The following is a 15,575-nucleotide window of genomic DNA, read 5'->3' as shown; positions in this document are numbered from 1 at the left end:
AACCCCTAAGTTGTGTTCGAATCTAAAATCCTATTTCAACAATGATTCATCCCACTAAAAACATCACCACTAATAGCACTAATGCATTAAAAAAATAAAAAAAAATACAACTCCAAGACCAAAATATCACATCATTAATGGCGAGACCCACTGCCACCTAATTAGTGAGAGCACTAATTAGTGCTCCAAAGCATTTTTCAATCCTATTTTTAGTTAACCTCCGTAATGGATAAATACTCGTAAAAACAAAAAGTCAATTATTTGTTTAGTTACCTTACCAAAAAACAAAAAAACAAAAAAAAAAAACTGAACTAAAACAAAAGAGTGGCATGCATAGTATTCCAATTTTATTTCCCCTTCCCTGCACAAATCCAAGGTCTAAACATTGCAGGGAAGTATTAAAGAGGTTTGATGACAAAATTTAATTTAGGGTAGTCCCACATCAGAACAAAATCGCAAGTTCTCAAAGCACCTTTGACGTACCCCCACCCAAACACAAATGGCATCTCCCAAGTAGAAAGGCTAGTATAAACACAAGCAGAGGCAACAAAAGAACATTCAGTGGCTATATATATATATATATATATATATTTACATACAGATGACAACTAGGTATACAAGAAAAAAAACAACAAAATGTAAAAGAGGGTACTTCACCGTCTCCTCCCTCTTGTCCTTAGCACCAGAGGTAGGTGGAGGTGGAGCCAACAAACTTTTCTTAACCCATCTGAGGTCCAAACTAACAAGCACTATTGAGATTCCCTGGACACCAAAAAAACAAACCAAAAAACAAAAACATTTAAAATAACCAAAAATGCTTGGTAGTTCGAATTTGTGTGGCCCGAATGGCTCGAATGTATCAAAATGACGTCGTTTTGAGACATTCGAGCCATTTGGGCCATAAAAATTCAAACTACCAAGCATTGTTAAAATAATTATGCAACAACATGCTTATCCAGCAAGGCAACCCACTCTCTCCCAAGACACCTTTTGGGCTAAATAATAGCCCCTTTTTTAAAAAAAATCTCACCGGTATTTTTATTGCCACATGTAACTGAACCGGCCATTCCAGCATGGACTAATTGTTGTGGATGTCATCACTCCGCACTAAAAAACCAAAATCATAAAGTGATTATCAAGGTCATTCTCCACATCACCCTTGTGATTTTTTTTTTATTTTTTACTCCTTAAAAGTTGTCTTTTACCTATACTATGACGAGGGGCATAGAAACATCACTGGCTGGGCCCCATGTCCAATAATTGGTCTTCAGTGCCTACCACCACAGCATCCAAGGCCGACTTGCAGCGTTTGACCTCATCATTGACTGGATGTTTAATCTTGGGTGATAGCTTCTTTACTTCTTCATTTGTGTAGATAAGAATCTTCTTCACCATGCTGCAGAACTCACTGTAAACATAACCGAGAGTACAAAGATTAAAATTGGAAGTCGATAAGGATGAGCATTCCAATATGATTATAAAGCAAAATTCATTTCAAGAGTCATAGTAAACCTGCACAATAGACAAATGATATCCCTAAATTATGAAAATTAATCAATGAAAGAACAAATTTCCAAGAACTTCTGCCATTACAAAGAGCTGCATATTCTCAAAAACGTTCTGAGGTCATTTCTAGCAACCTCCTCATTCTTGCCAGCCAAGAATCAAAACCTGCAGATGCGTCTTAGGATTTTCAATTATTAATACAAAAATGTTCCAAAAAATTACCTAACCACAAACCTAACACTAGAACAAACACTTCAAGTGCATATCAAATGTTGTCACATTTTTAACTCAGCCATGACTAAGCTTGCTCACAAAAACAAAATTCAAGACACTGTTTCAGATGAAATTTACATTTTGAGATCAACATGTGCACTTAAGTAACAATTATACCCCACATTATGGTTTATGCTTCCAAATATAATCCCATTTCCAAGTCAGTGAAGGTTAATGTAAATTAATATTCAATTCTTAGCAAAGTAGAACACAACCACAAATACATCCTCGGTTTCTTTTGTTAATATTCTTGGAAATCCAAGACAAAACAACCATGGAAAATGTTCTAATCAAAATCTTCAAGAAGCAGACAGAACATAGACTTATAAATGAAACAAGTGAATTTCCATGGAAGTCTAATAGAGATGAATCGACCTAATGAATTGTTCCAGCAATGCATATTCGATTACGCAACTGAAGAGTTGTTTAAATGTGCATGCAAATAACTATCAGGTACCAGGGCCAACAATCCACATGATACAAGCTTGTTAAAATGGCACAACTATATGGTACCAGATTTATCTCCCCCCCCCCCCCCCCAAAAAAAAAAAAAAAAACTCTATACTACCAGGTTTTACGTGCTTATCCCAAAAAAAGAAAAATGTTAGATCTCCACATTTCAGATGGTCCCAAGCCATCCAAGCATAATGCAAATGATACCCACATGTCCAGTTGGAAGGCTTATGAATCCCTTATTAAAGTTTAGGCTCAATGCTATCAGAACACTAGAGGCTAGAACCAATCCCATGGAGAAACAGGAAAATAAAGCAAGCATATAAATGAATGAAGGCAAAGGTCAGTTACTTAACTGCCATGGATCATCCCCTACCATCATCATATCCTCCTCATCATCTGTATAGACAACCTGCCATTTCTTCGCTGATCCATAGAGTTCGCCTTCAATTTCAAACATCTCCTCCAATTTCCTGAGCAGATCCTCGTAACCATCCAAACGTGTCAAATCCACCGCCCTCCCAACAGCAATCCCCTGCATGTGTACCTGGACAAAATTATACACATTCCATCAAAACATTTCCATCCAAACAGATGTTTACAGAGAACCTGAAATATGTGTATATAAAGCACTCATATCTCAGGTAATGGAGATCGATCCTTAATTTTCTTTTCTTTAAAACGAAAGGAAAGAATTTACAGTATCGGCCAATTACCTTAGTACAGCTTCGAATTTGTCTGCTATGTGACTCCTGGGGAGATCTCAAGCATGATTTCTCAGGCTCACAGCTCAATGAAGGAATATCAGATCGATTAATATTTGAAGGTTCAGAATGCCCATCAGATTCACCATCTAAAGATGGAACTGGTTCGTCCTCCCCCACTGCTCCTGCAACTGTAATCATTGGCGAAGTTTCTTCCATAGTAGAATTGCTAAGGAGCTCTATCCCAAAGAGCCTGTATCCGTTGGTGGTGGCCTGTCTCTTTTCAGTGGATTCCTTGTTAACTAAAGGTAAAAAAGACTCTGTCATAGTTTCCACTTGGTTAGACCAGTACATTGATTTGCTGGAAACTGGGGCCAGGGAACTGTTATCGCTGTAGCTAAGAGAGCTGGCCTTCGGACCAGAAGAGAATTTGGGAGATGGATAGTGATCCCTCCCACGTATTTCACAATATGGGAAAGATGGAGGACATTCAACTGAGGTTTTCCACATACCTAAAGGCCCAAAAAAAACAAAAGCATTCCAATAAAACACACACACAAAGGGGAACTGCAGTGAAGATGTACTAGACATAAGCTGTGATACCCAGTGCAGAAAGATCAGGCATTGGAGAGGATAAAACTGGCGGTCGTGCCCGCTTGTTCCTCTGCAGAGGTTGGGAGCTTGGAGGACTTGCTGCTACAAGTGGTTCTAATTCCCATGGCGAAACTCTTTCTGGACGCAAAATTGACGAAGGCTCATCCCATTGAACCTGAAACAGGTACAAAGACAGTGCACAACTTACAATGTCAAAATGTGTGCAAAGACATTCAGACAATATCCACCAAAAACTGGATGGCTCCCCTCCTAAGAAAATCTGAGCAGATAGCATGCTTCATCTTAACAACCAAATGTAACATGAATCCAACACTATTGGCAGTCCACAATAATGCAAAAGATGAGTTGTAAAGAGTTGATTCATAGCGAGATTGTTGCAAATACTAAAGATTATCATGTATTGTGTTTCAATTACAACAGGGGATCCTAAGCAACATAAATCAACAAGTGACAAATGCACAATGCCATACATTAACTACTGCATCAGACTAGTCTGAATCATTCATAAAATCTCAAAATTGTGTCCTCGTACAACCAAGGATGGAGTGTTTTCAACCACAGGACATCCATATGACCCCTCCGCAGACCATAAAACTAAATCCAAAGTCAATACCACTCTTGAAGGAGAAATATAGTTACCTTCAAGGATCTCCATTCAGAATCAGGCCATCTAGTTGATGTACCTTCCTCAACACCAACAATTGTTCCACTGAACCTGCATATATATTTTGATTAACATTTCTAAGTTCCTGATCCTAACAAATATTAGCCCAGTTACACAAAATACCTTCTTTCTGGAACTTCCTCGCCCTCAAACCTCATCTTAAACCTCATCCCAACAGAGAGCTTCTGGCTCTGCGCTTCAATGTACTTGTTGACACTTACAATGAACTCAGACTGACTTGTTCTGCCACAAATAGTGCTAGAGTTCAGTAAAACCAATTTTTACCAACCAACTACAAAGCAAAAGCAAATTTAGCAAAGAACTTATTTTGGATAGTCTATGCAATTAGAACCATTTTTCACAGGGCATATTTGTGGATGCAAGGGTGGGAACTTCAAGGACAAGGATATTGAACCTTCATACGAGAAAATGTCATTAAATGCAAAAAACTAAATAAATAAACAAAAACAATCTGTGCATTGCACATATTATAAACTTCACTTCTGCAATTGGGAAATCCAAAACCCAGTAAAAACTGAAAATTAACACTAGGCTTCTCAAAAAAGAAACTAGTGGAAAGCATTCATGTATCCAAGAATAATACCAGAACTAAGTCAATACAAAGAACCCAAACAAATCTCTGGACTTAAACATGCACTAACAACATGAGATCTCTTTAAAATTATCACTTGCAATTCAAAGATTGAAACCTGATATTGTAAATGGCACTGACGAAATTAAATGCCAGATAAAACACAAGAATACCAAAAAGATGAAACAAAACTACACATACATGCATCTGTCCAAGCAAAATAAGGCAAAAGAGAACCTTGGTTTGTAGAAAGCAGAAAACAGGGTTCCAGTTGAGATAGCATGAGACGCAGTAGCAAGAACCCCAAGATGCATGCTGTGGCTGGATATAACAGAAGAAGGCATGTTATTCTGCTGTCTCATGAGCCTCCTTACTCCAACTCGGAGCTCCCCATTTTCACCCCTGCAAAATATACAGAAAAAAAATATTACAAGTTTACAACTAGACGAGTTCAACCAAACTATAAAAATATATATATATATATATTAATTCCAACATGTATGAAGAAACTTGCCTCAAAAAAATAAAAGCATCACCAGCAACTAATTTCTTGGCGCTAACAAAGACACTCCAGCCAGTTGTGAGCAAGTGGCGCCTGGGTTGCCCTGTGAAAGACGTTTATGGATTAAGTCTACCAATACATAAAGACTCAACAACTATAAAAATAAAAAATAATTTTTAAAAAAAGGGTTAAAATTCAGAACCATATGAACAAAATGCTACAAACATCCTGAAATTTTGAACTCCATACATTTATGTGATATTGATGTGCTTGAATTAAATCAAATTTTCATGATGGTATTGATGTGCACGACACAGAGCTATCACAAAAACATCTTAAATTACAAATAGATACATATTCAATTGATAGAGATAATTTAATTTGATGACCAAAACATCCGTGACATCCAGGGAAAATAATTTACTAACTAGCAATAGCATACTGATAGAAAATCTCCCAGCACCTTGCTCCTTTCTTTGCAAGGAATTTGGCCTTTGCAGTTACCTGACTGAGCTAAACAATAAAAGAAGCTATACTCCAGGGTAAAGAACAAGTCCACATATGAGATGGCATTTCCAAATCAGTTACGAAATTCCGTTTCATTTTATTTTATTTTTTATTTTTTTTGATAAATAAAAATTCCGTTTCATTATAATAGACATCCAACACATTATGCCTTCGACAAAAATACTAGGCAAGACTCGTAGCTTTATTGAAGTGTTAAGAACGCAGATGCAGACCTGTATTAGCACAAACCACAAATAAACCCCATTCTCCAAAAACAGCCAATGCCATCAAAGCAGGTCACTTATTCTAATAGTTCAGCAAATAACAACCACAAACACTTACACTTATCGGCCATCAAGCAACATCACTATAAACCATTAGACCACCATATGTAATATGACACCGTTAGCTTGCAAAAAAGATGATCTAATATCACAGTTAACTCATTTAAAAAGCTTCCAGCGCCCAGTATACTAATTCCAATATGAATTTCAGCCAGCTGCATACCACTGGGGCTTTGATGACTGAATGAAAATAAATAGAAATACAGTGCCTACAAGAATGAAAACACAGCGACCAAAAGCAGGTTTCCGACTTTGTCAGTTATAACTTATACTTTACTCCACTAAAATTACTCCCATCAAGAAGAAATCATGAATATGCTAACCTCGAAAAATGTGACGAAAATGCCATTCACTGCCATGAAGATCAGTTGCAACCAGTTCCTGCCAGGGTGGCTGTTGGGACATATCCTGAATAGGAAACAGGAAGTCAACACCAGAAGGAGAAAATCTAAAGAAAAAGAAGGTGATACTTTGGACAGTCAATCTATACATTATACAGCATGATAAAATTGATACACAATTTACAGCTTACCAGTGGAGGTAAGCAATCATCTGCATGCCTCCGAAGAACAGAAAATCCACCATGTGTGCTTGTGTCAGAAGCAGTAAGTGTCTTGCAAAATGAATGGACATTGCACCTTTGAGGTTCTGGAAGAGGTGGATCTGGGCTAGAAACCTCACTTTGCTGATCCACCAAAGGAAACATAAGAAGTCATCACAACAATCAGAGGGGGGGGGGGTGATATATACAAAACAACATGCCAAAAATAATAATGGTGCATAGTGCACTGCAAGAAAGTTAACAACGCAGTGAAAAAACAACTTAAATAATTTCCAGTTATGACAGAATGATACAGGAAGAGATACAGAGAGAGAACTCACATCTGCTTCAGGAAACAGAGTTATCTGTGCATAAACTTCATCTGTTTCTTGTTCAGCCTGTCCCATAAAAAGAAAGAAGCCAAAAGTTATGGTGTGGCTCAAGGAAAGAGAGAAGAAAACTGATTACGAAAGTGTCAATGATCATGATAAAAACATACCCGCAACTGAACATTTACTACTTTGCAAAGTATTTTTGCTGGTAGATTGAAAGAAGGGAGTTGTTGATCTAATCCTTGATGGGTTGATGCCTCAAGCTGTAACAAGAAATAATAGCCAGATGAAACCAAGATGCTAGAAGAGAGCGGAAGCGATTGGCACGAAAATAGAGTGCATGCCAATGGGTTCCGACCACTCTTGCAATGTAATATAGGCATAGCGACAGATGCTATACAAAGGATCCACATCCAGTCTTATACAAAAACAAAAACTTTGCACACAAAAAAACAAAGGATCAGCTCACAAAAAACACTGCAAAAAGAATTGGCTTCAATTGGTACCAGCTTAAAAGTCGGCTTCTAGGGGCTTTATTCTTTTGTTTCTAGTGGAATTTTTTTTAGTGAAAACAACTTTTTTCAACTTTTCAGGAGCTTTTAGACTAAAAGGCCTTGAAATTTATTTATTTTTAAATCTTCATTGGAAAAATGCTTTCAGAGACATAAAATAGGCTTCTTTTTTTTTCAACAGCATTTTTTCATTTAACATTATACGTTCTGTTTTTTTTTTTTTTTTAAAACTCAAAGTCGATGAAAATCTTCTTTTTTTATTTTAAAAAAAAAAAGAAAAAAGAAGAAAATGCCGATATAGACCAAAAACCCAACAAAAGACAGATTTTAAGCCAACATCAAACAAATCCAAAGAACATAAAAGATGATGCACAGCTAGAATGTAGCAAAGAATCTTGTTAATTATGAAGCTCTGTCTAAGTTTCCACTGATATACAGAGATATTGTGTATATATTAATTTGCACAATAAAAATTAAACAACAGAAAAAAATAATAATAATAATAAACAAAAACACTCGCTAATAGGTAAAGAGAAATTTCCTGTGTCGGTATAACTACATATGAATCAAATTCACGACTAAAGATAAAAACTAGAATACTTGTTTCCATTTTACAAACATAAAGAATTCATCATACCTGTTCCATGTGACCTTGTGGAAAGTAATAAACTCGTTCTCCTTCACGAGGAACATTGACCAGGGGTCCAGCACAGGCATTCCACAGTTCCTTGTACAGAGCATCATTTGCAGGCCCTACAATTTAGAAAACATGTCAAATTAACATAAAGAAAACAAGAGGACAAGAAGAAGAGAAGAAACAAACATAAACAGACTTGTCAGGGTGTCCTGGTGAATGGATATTTCTTTGTAAGATCCAAGTAGAGTATTGCTATCTGAAAATATTACTCAGGCAAAAGATCATCATAAAGCACCACCACATGTTATTAATTACCAAACCAAACCAAGCCTTAAGTCCCATCAAATGGAGTCGGCTACATGAATCATTCCTTTCCACGCGGCCCTATCAAAGGCCATTTCATTAATCAAATTAAATAGATTCATATCTCTATTTAAAACGCTAGTCAACGTTAACCTAGGCCTATCCCATCCCCTAACACTTCCATCTACCGTTACAGCATCGCATCCCGTCCCCTAACACTTCCATCTACCGTTACAGCATCGCATCTCTTCACTACTGTCTCTGTTGGTCTCCGTTGAATATGACCAAACCATCTCAAACGATTCTCTCTCAACTTATTTTCTATCGGTACTACTCCTACCCATTCCTGAATACACTGGGTATGTTTGGTTTGTGTTTGAGAGATGTGTTTTAGAGATAAAAAGTACGAAAAATTGTTTGGTTTGGTTTTTTTCAAAAGATGTTTTGGAAAATTATTTTGAGAGAGAGTTTTGAAAAAAATGATTGATTTGATGTGTATGAGAGAGATTTGTTTGGAAAACTTGTTTGGTTTACAAGTTTTGAGAATTTTTTTTAAAAAAATTTGTTTGGTTTCATTACTTTTAAAAATTTATTTGTAGAGAAAATTTTTCAAAAATTTTTCCGAAATTCAAACCAAACGAACCCACTGATTCCTAATCCTGTCTTGTCTAGTCTTGCCATACATCCACCTTAACATCCTCATCTCAGTCACACTTATCTTATCTACATGTTGTTTCTTGGTTGCCTAACACTCCGTTCCATACAACATAGCTGGTCTAATAGCCGTTCTATAAAACTTACCTTTTAGTCTAGTGGGAATTCGTTTATCGCACAAACACCAATAAATAGGAACCAAATAGCAATGATCCATTCAGCATCAAGCAGGCGTGCCGATACAAATCAAATTAAAATGGATTGTTCAAAAAACATGGAAATCATAATTAAATTTTGCCAACAAATTTGGGGAAAATGGAACAAACAAAAGTTTAGAAGTCTTCGACTTGTTCTAAGAACTTGATCCTATTAAAGTAAAGAAGGAATTCAATTGGGCATGCATTAGTTATAAGTATTATTCTATTTCTTTTTCTTGAGTACCAGATAAGCAAATTTATGACATAGTCCCCAGCTCTAAGCACTTTTAATTGGAAAAAAATGAGAAATTAATACAAATAATAGGCAATAAAGCACACCAACAGGGACATTAGATGTTCCACCTATTTCAAGCATTAATTAACTTGCATTAAGAAATAGCACTTGCCAGGTCAGATGATAAAATTGGAAGTGAATTTAAAAATAAATAAATAAATTCCAACCTGAACGAGACCCTCCAGAGAAATGATTTCCACCAATGTGTGCCATCAGAAGACCACCCCAAAATCCTCAGATCTCTCTAACTATATATATGACTATCCCCAAAGTTAGAACAAAACTTGCTTCTAGATTGTTGTGTTGAAGGAAACCGAGATTGAGCAAATACTAAAAATGACCAGCAATCAATAAATGTGTACAGTATAATCTCCAGTTATATAATTTGGAAGATCATTAATGCAGTAGATGGCTTCTTAGGTGGCTAATTAAAGCCCTTGATTGCTTGGAGAGTGTGAGTTACTGTCTATTTTTCTTCCCTTAAATGCAACAAACAAAGCTTTGGCTGTTCTGGGACTTTTAACACTGATATATGAAGAGATGAAGATCACCCACAAGGAGTTTCCGGGTTGAGTTTTATGCTCTGAACCTCCTTCAGGCTTAAAATTCAGAAACAGAAAAAAAAAAAAAAAAAAATTATTCCCTGCAAGACCAAAATCACATGCTCATCAAAACTTTCCCAAAGAAAACTACAAAAATTATTGAAACTTAAAATCAAAATGGTTAAAACACATCATACATACATACATATATAGATCTATCCATCTATCTAAATGGTTAAAACACATCATTGAAAGAGGCATGGAAGATTAGAGAAAGTGAAAACGGGTAAAATTGAACCATACATGCAAGGAAGACTGGAGATCGAACACTTGTAGTACAAAATCACATGATTACAAGATCTAAAAAAGGCCTCAGAAATCGATTCACTTCCAATTCCAGCATAAAATCACCAAAACTAAACAAACTTGGGTCCGAAAACACATATACATACATAGAAACGAATCAAAACGAAGCGATTCGGCGAAAAAAAAAAAGAAAGGAGCGTAAGAAAGGAGAACCTAAGAGATTCGACAGATCGAGGAGATGATTGAAATCTTAGGAGAATCCGCCATGTCCGTCGCAATCGAGAGAGATTTAGAGGGTGGGTTGGGTTGGGTTGGGTTGGGTTCAGACAAGAACAACAACAGAGAGCAGATCGGTCGGAACAATTAGGGTTTCAAAAAAAAGGGTAAAGGTCCGTGAAAGAGAGAGACATAATAAATAGGTAGATATAGAAACCAAATGCAGTAGTAGCAGTAAGTAATGTATATGTGTCGTTGTCTGGTTGAAGCCGACACGACCATTACAAGTTTATAACAATTATTACTCTTAAATTAGTAATAATAATAGTATAAATATTTTGTTGGTTTCTTTCTATACGTATATTTATTCACATGTCCATTTCCGAAGGTATAGCTGCTGGGTACTTTTTTTCGAGTTGGTTTCTCTCTCTAGGTGGTTGTTTAATTTGTGATTTTTTTTTTTAAAATTTGGAACGAGGATAGAGATGGAGAGATTTTTGGATAGGGTTGGGGCAAATGAGTGAGCTGGGCGCATGTCCCGAGAATATTAACTAGTATTTTGGGGAAGAAGAATAGGACAGGGACATTCGCACACAGGCTCTTCCAAACAGCGATCAAGAGCGTGCCCTGTCACGCCTACAAGTTCCCCATCCCGTGTCCACAAGCGTGGGATATCCGGCTGTTTGGCAAAGAATTTTTTTTTATTAAAATTCATAATATAATAAAATAGATTAAAATAGTTAATAAGATAAAATGTTATATTAGATTTATAATTATTTTATTTTTTTTTATAAATATCACATTTAATTACAAAAAAATTTAATTATCTTTTTAAAATAAAATTTTGGATTTGGATCTTATCAACAAAATGAGTTGGACATTTTATATTTTTCTCATTTTTTTAGAGGCATTTACACGTAAATTTTAATTTATGAATTTATATTCTATTAAGTTCTAATTAAGATTTTTTTAGATTTTCAAGTCTTAAGGGTTGTTTGGGATAAACTAAATAAGTGTATTTTTTGACTTTTTATTAAATATGGGTTGGGTATGGGTTGGGTTTAAAGTGATGTGGTAGGGAAATTATGTGACTTAAATAAATGATGTGACTTAAATAAGATAGTGACTTTTTAACTTTTTGACTTTTTTTTATTATGTCAAACTAAGCCTTATTAAATTTTTAATAGTCAGAATTACCTTCAAATAATGATTATTCATCATTTATGATTATCTATAAAGGAATATAATGATTTGACATTTATTTTAATTTTTAAAATATCAACTTTCAAATTGAAAAAACTAAAAAAAAAATTATGTCCTAAAAAAATTAAAAACTGAATTTTTTTTGTATAAAATTGAAAATTTTGTGTCTATAAAGGAGCATGTTTACGAAACATTGATGTGCAAAATTTAAAAAAAAAATATTTAAATGAAAAAACTGATAATGTTTTCAGTTTTATTGAATAGTTGAATCAAACTAATAAGTAGAAGGCAAAAATGTTTAATATCATGTTCTGTTTTTTTTTTATCAGTTAGTAAAACAATTATCTAGAACATTACTATGCTGTGGGTGTTGATTTCCGACCACACAATCAAATAATGAACTTAGCTGGAGAGCACAGACAGAATAAATTGAGCCAACTACCTGCCAACAAGAAGATGAGAATGCCGCGATGGTTCATTCACCCGGGCGTACTTTGACGATCAAGTCAGTAAATCTTATCTCTTACTAATATCACTCAAGTACTTAAGTCCCAGGAAAGAACATACTTTAAACTCACAATAGTACCTCACTTTTATAACCAGCAATGACCCAGTCCTCTAGAAGCCTCACTTTGTTGGACTCAAGCTCAATGTTCATTCTAGACTCTCGGCTAAATAGGGATAAACTCCTCATAAGCCTTGTCATTATCCAGACTGAGAGCCTCACCCAATCTAGGATTCTTGTCCCTTAGCCAAATATCTCGAGATTCCGGCATTACCGCAGAACATCTCGGCAATGTCGTGATCACCTCGGTAACATAACTCATCCACGTGGTACCTTAGTCGACATCTCGGGCTATCTTGGCCACGTGGCGTCATTCGCAAAATATTTTCCTACAACTGCCCCTAGGTTCTATTACCTCGGCAACATGAGGTGTAAGGTCCCGGTGTCCTATATTGGGAATGGAGGAGGAGTTCCTAGGCTATAAAAGTAAAAAGTTTGACCCTTATATACCATTGAGGTCTTTTCCTGAGTGGTGAAATCTCTAGTAAAACTCCTCAGTTAAGCGTGCTTATGTTGGAGTAATTCTGGGATGAGTGACCCACTGGGAAGAACAAATTTGTACGGGCATGGCCCAAAGCGGACAATATCGATGACATATGAAGGGTTGGGGCGTTACAAAATGGTATCAGAGCTAACTCTCTGAAGTACCGAGTGTGGGCCCTTAGCATCTCTCGGTGTATGTAGGTGGGCTTACGAGTTGGCAAGCTACTACACGGGGTACGTGTATCTCTAAGGGGGTTGGATTGTAAGGTCCCGGTGTCCTACATCGGGAATGAAGGGGGAGTTCTTGGGCTATAAAAGTAAAAACCTGAAGCCTTATATAGCATCGAGGCCTTTTTTCGAGTGGTGAAATCCCTAATCAAGTTCTTTAAGCATCTCAGTCGAGATCGTTCCTCTAGCCGAGGCTATTGCCTCATTATTTTAAGAAGTTCAAAAGTTTCAACTGGGCTTGAACTACCACGCACTGTCATTTCACCCGTTTCTTCCACATGTCTTATTCTTATTGGCTCGTACTTGACATGCACCATCAAATCACGTTGGCCTACACACGACACCTGACAAGCACGTCGCCCAAAGCATCTTCATTATGTTTTGCCGCATTTTCGCATTTTTGACAAAAATCCCTTCATTTTCTCTCTGTCTCTTCACTTTGTAATTACAACTCTCTCTTATCAAATTTTCTCTCTCTACCAAACCTCTCTCAAACCGCCATTGTTGTTCCCTCGAGCTTTTTGTAGCCGTCTGCTCATCACCTCTAGCAATCTTTTCATTGCTCCATCACCACCTGGCTACAACGAACATCGTTCTAGCATCTTCGTTCTCGGCTCTACCTTGTAAGTCTCTGGATCCTTTACATTTTCGTTTCAATTTCCTTACTGTTCTTCACATTCGCGCCTTAGTCATGCTTTATGTGCTTTGAATTGTACGTTTTATTTTTCTCTAAATTTGCCGTATGCTTTTTTCTATTTGCTTTTGTATTTACTGTATTTGCTCGTATTCTTGTCCTTATCTTCATGTTTCGTTATGTCTGTTCAAATTTTCTCAAATTTGTATATGCTCTAAACATGTTTCTAGAATCTCTGTTCTTGGTTTCCTCATTTTGAATCAGTCCATAGGTGCATGTTCTTACAGCTATGTTTAATCCACCAACGCTTTGATTTTAAATCTTGTTTTCTTCTGTTTTGTTTTCCAGATTCTTGCCTCTGCATCTTGTTTACCTTCATAGATTTACGCTTGGGATTTGCTTAGAAACTATACCCTTAGGAAATTGAAACAAGAATTCCTCTAAGATTTCCAAAATTCTTGTCCAAATGCTTATTAGGGTCTTGCCGAGGTCATAAACCCAGGGGCATTTCCCTAAATAAGCTAAAATAGTAAATCAATTCCCAAACTAAGCCTAGTTTTCAAAGAATTCCCAGAATGAGCTAACTCACGGTTCACAATCGCGATTTCAACATTTTTCCGTCTGCCCCGCGTGGAAGTGGGCAAAACTTAAATTCGTGGTTACAAAAAGCGCTTTCGATTAACAAATCGCGGTTACAAAACGCGATTTTAATTAATTTTTTTTACTTTTGAGCTCGCTGTTACAAACATCGATTTTATCCAAAAACATTCTTAATTTTTTTGCTTTTAAACTCGCTGTTAGAAACAACGATTTTATCCAAAAAACATTTTGTTCTTAATTCGCTGTTGAAAACCACGAGACCTTTCTGAACTCGCTGTTTGTAACCACGAGTTTAACAAAAATCATTTTTCTTCTGAACTCGCTGTTCCAAACGACGTTTTATGAACACAATTTCAAACCACGCTTTTTTGCCAAAATTTTTTTCTCCTATAATTGTTGTTATGAACCACGCTTTTAGCGTAATTTTTTTTTTTTAGTTTCAATTTAACTGAACTTTAAAGAAGAATTTTTTTTTTTGTTTCTGTTGTCATTGTTTTGGTGATAATGTATTTCAGAATACTTTTTTGGGTTAAAATTGTTTTACTAAAACCGTTCTCATGTTAATTTTTTTTCTTTTCTCTTGTCTTTATTTTGGGTTAGAATGTGTAATTCTGCATTTTTTTTTTTGGTTTGACTAAAGTAAATTTATTTTATTTTTTCTTGTGTTTGTTTTGGGTTAGAAGGTAATAATGTAATTCATAAATTTTTTGAGCTTTAGTAAAGCCGTTTTGATGTAAATTTTTTTTTTCTATTTTATTTTTTCTTTGTTTTGGGTTAGAAGGCGTTATTCAGTAATTTGTTTGGGCTTTAATAAAGCCGTTTTCATTTAAATATATATGTTTTTTCTTTTATCTTTGTTTTGGGTTAGAAGGTGATAATGTAATTCATAAATTTCTTTTCGCTTTACTAAAGCCATTTTCGTATAAATTTTTTCATTTTTTTTTTCTCTTATCTTTGTTTTGGGTTAGAATGTGTTATTCAGAAATTTGTTTTGGCTTTACTAAAGCCGTTTTCATGTAAATAATATACATATATTTTTTTTTTTTCTGTTGTCTTTGTTTTGGGTTAGAAGGTGATAATGTAATTCATAAATTTCTTTTCGCTTTACTAAAGCCGTTTTCATGTAAATTTTTTATTTTTTTTTTCTCTTATCTTTGTTTTGGGTTA

The 15,575-nt window shown here is 35.6% G+C and overlaps 1 protein-coding gene across 9 annotated transcripts; it reads right to left on the bottom strand.

Annotated features, from left to right (window-relative positions):
- Window positions 1–542: 542 nt before the first annotated feature.
- LOC114294331 (auxin response factor 1) lies at window positions 543–11,211 on the bottom strand. Of its 9 annotated transcripts, XM_082868708.1 has the most exons (17): window positions 10,693–11,073; window positions 9,799–10,274; window positions 8,379–8,438; window positions 8,183–8,298; window positions 7,201–7,296; window positions 7,043–7,099; window positions 6,693–6,845; window positions 6,484–6,568; window positions 5,322–5,412; window positions 5,045–5,209; window positions 4,339–4,458; window positions 4,191–4,266; window positions 3,540–3,705; window positions 2,949–3,448; window positions 2,589–2,779; window positions 1,206–1,408; window positions 543–1,107 (listed from the first exon to the last, which is right to left on the bottom strand). In XM_082868708.1, exons 2-16 carry the CDS (start codon window positions 9,842–9,844, stop codon window positions 1,234–1,236), a joined length of 2,097 nt encoding a protein of 698 aa, XP_082724834.1. In that variant the 5' UTR covers window positions 9,845–10,274; window positions 10,693–11,073; the 3' UTR covers window positions 543–1,107; window positions 1,206–1,233. The 9 variants fall into 9 exon arrangements, with proteins under 9 accessions (XP_082724834.1, XP_082724833.1, XP_082724839.1 ...); XM_082868707.1 differs by having other exon boundaries at window positions 543–1,408; window positions 9,799–10,230; window positions 10,693–11,211; XM_082868713.1 differs by lacking the exon at window positions 8,379–8,438 and having other exon boundaries at window positions 9,799–10,230; window positions 10,693–11,211.
- Window positions 11,212–15,575: the final 4,364 nt, after the last annotated feature.

Source organism: Camellia sinensis, chromosome 5 (genome assembly GCF_055761805.1).
Source record: "Camellia sinensis isolate YWXY chromosome 5, ASM5576180v1, whole genome shotgun sequence".
NCBI classification, from domain to species: domain Eukaryota; kingdom Viridiplantae; phylum Streptophyta; class Magnoliopsida; order Ericales; family Theaceae; genus Camellia; species Camellia sinensis.
The sequence above is the reverse complement of the archived record's forward strand: the minus strand, read 5'-3'. Positions and strand labels throughout refer to the sequence as shown.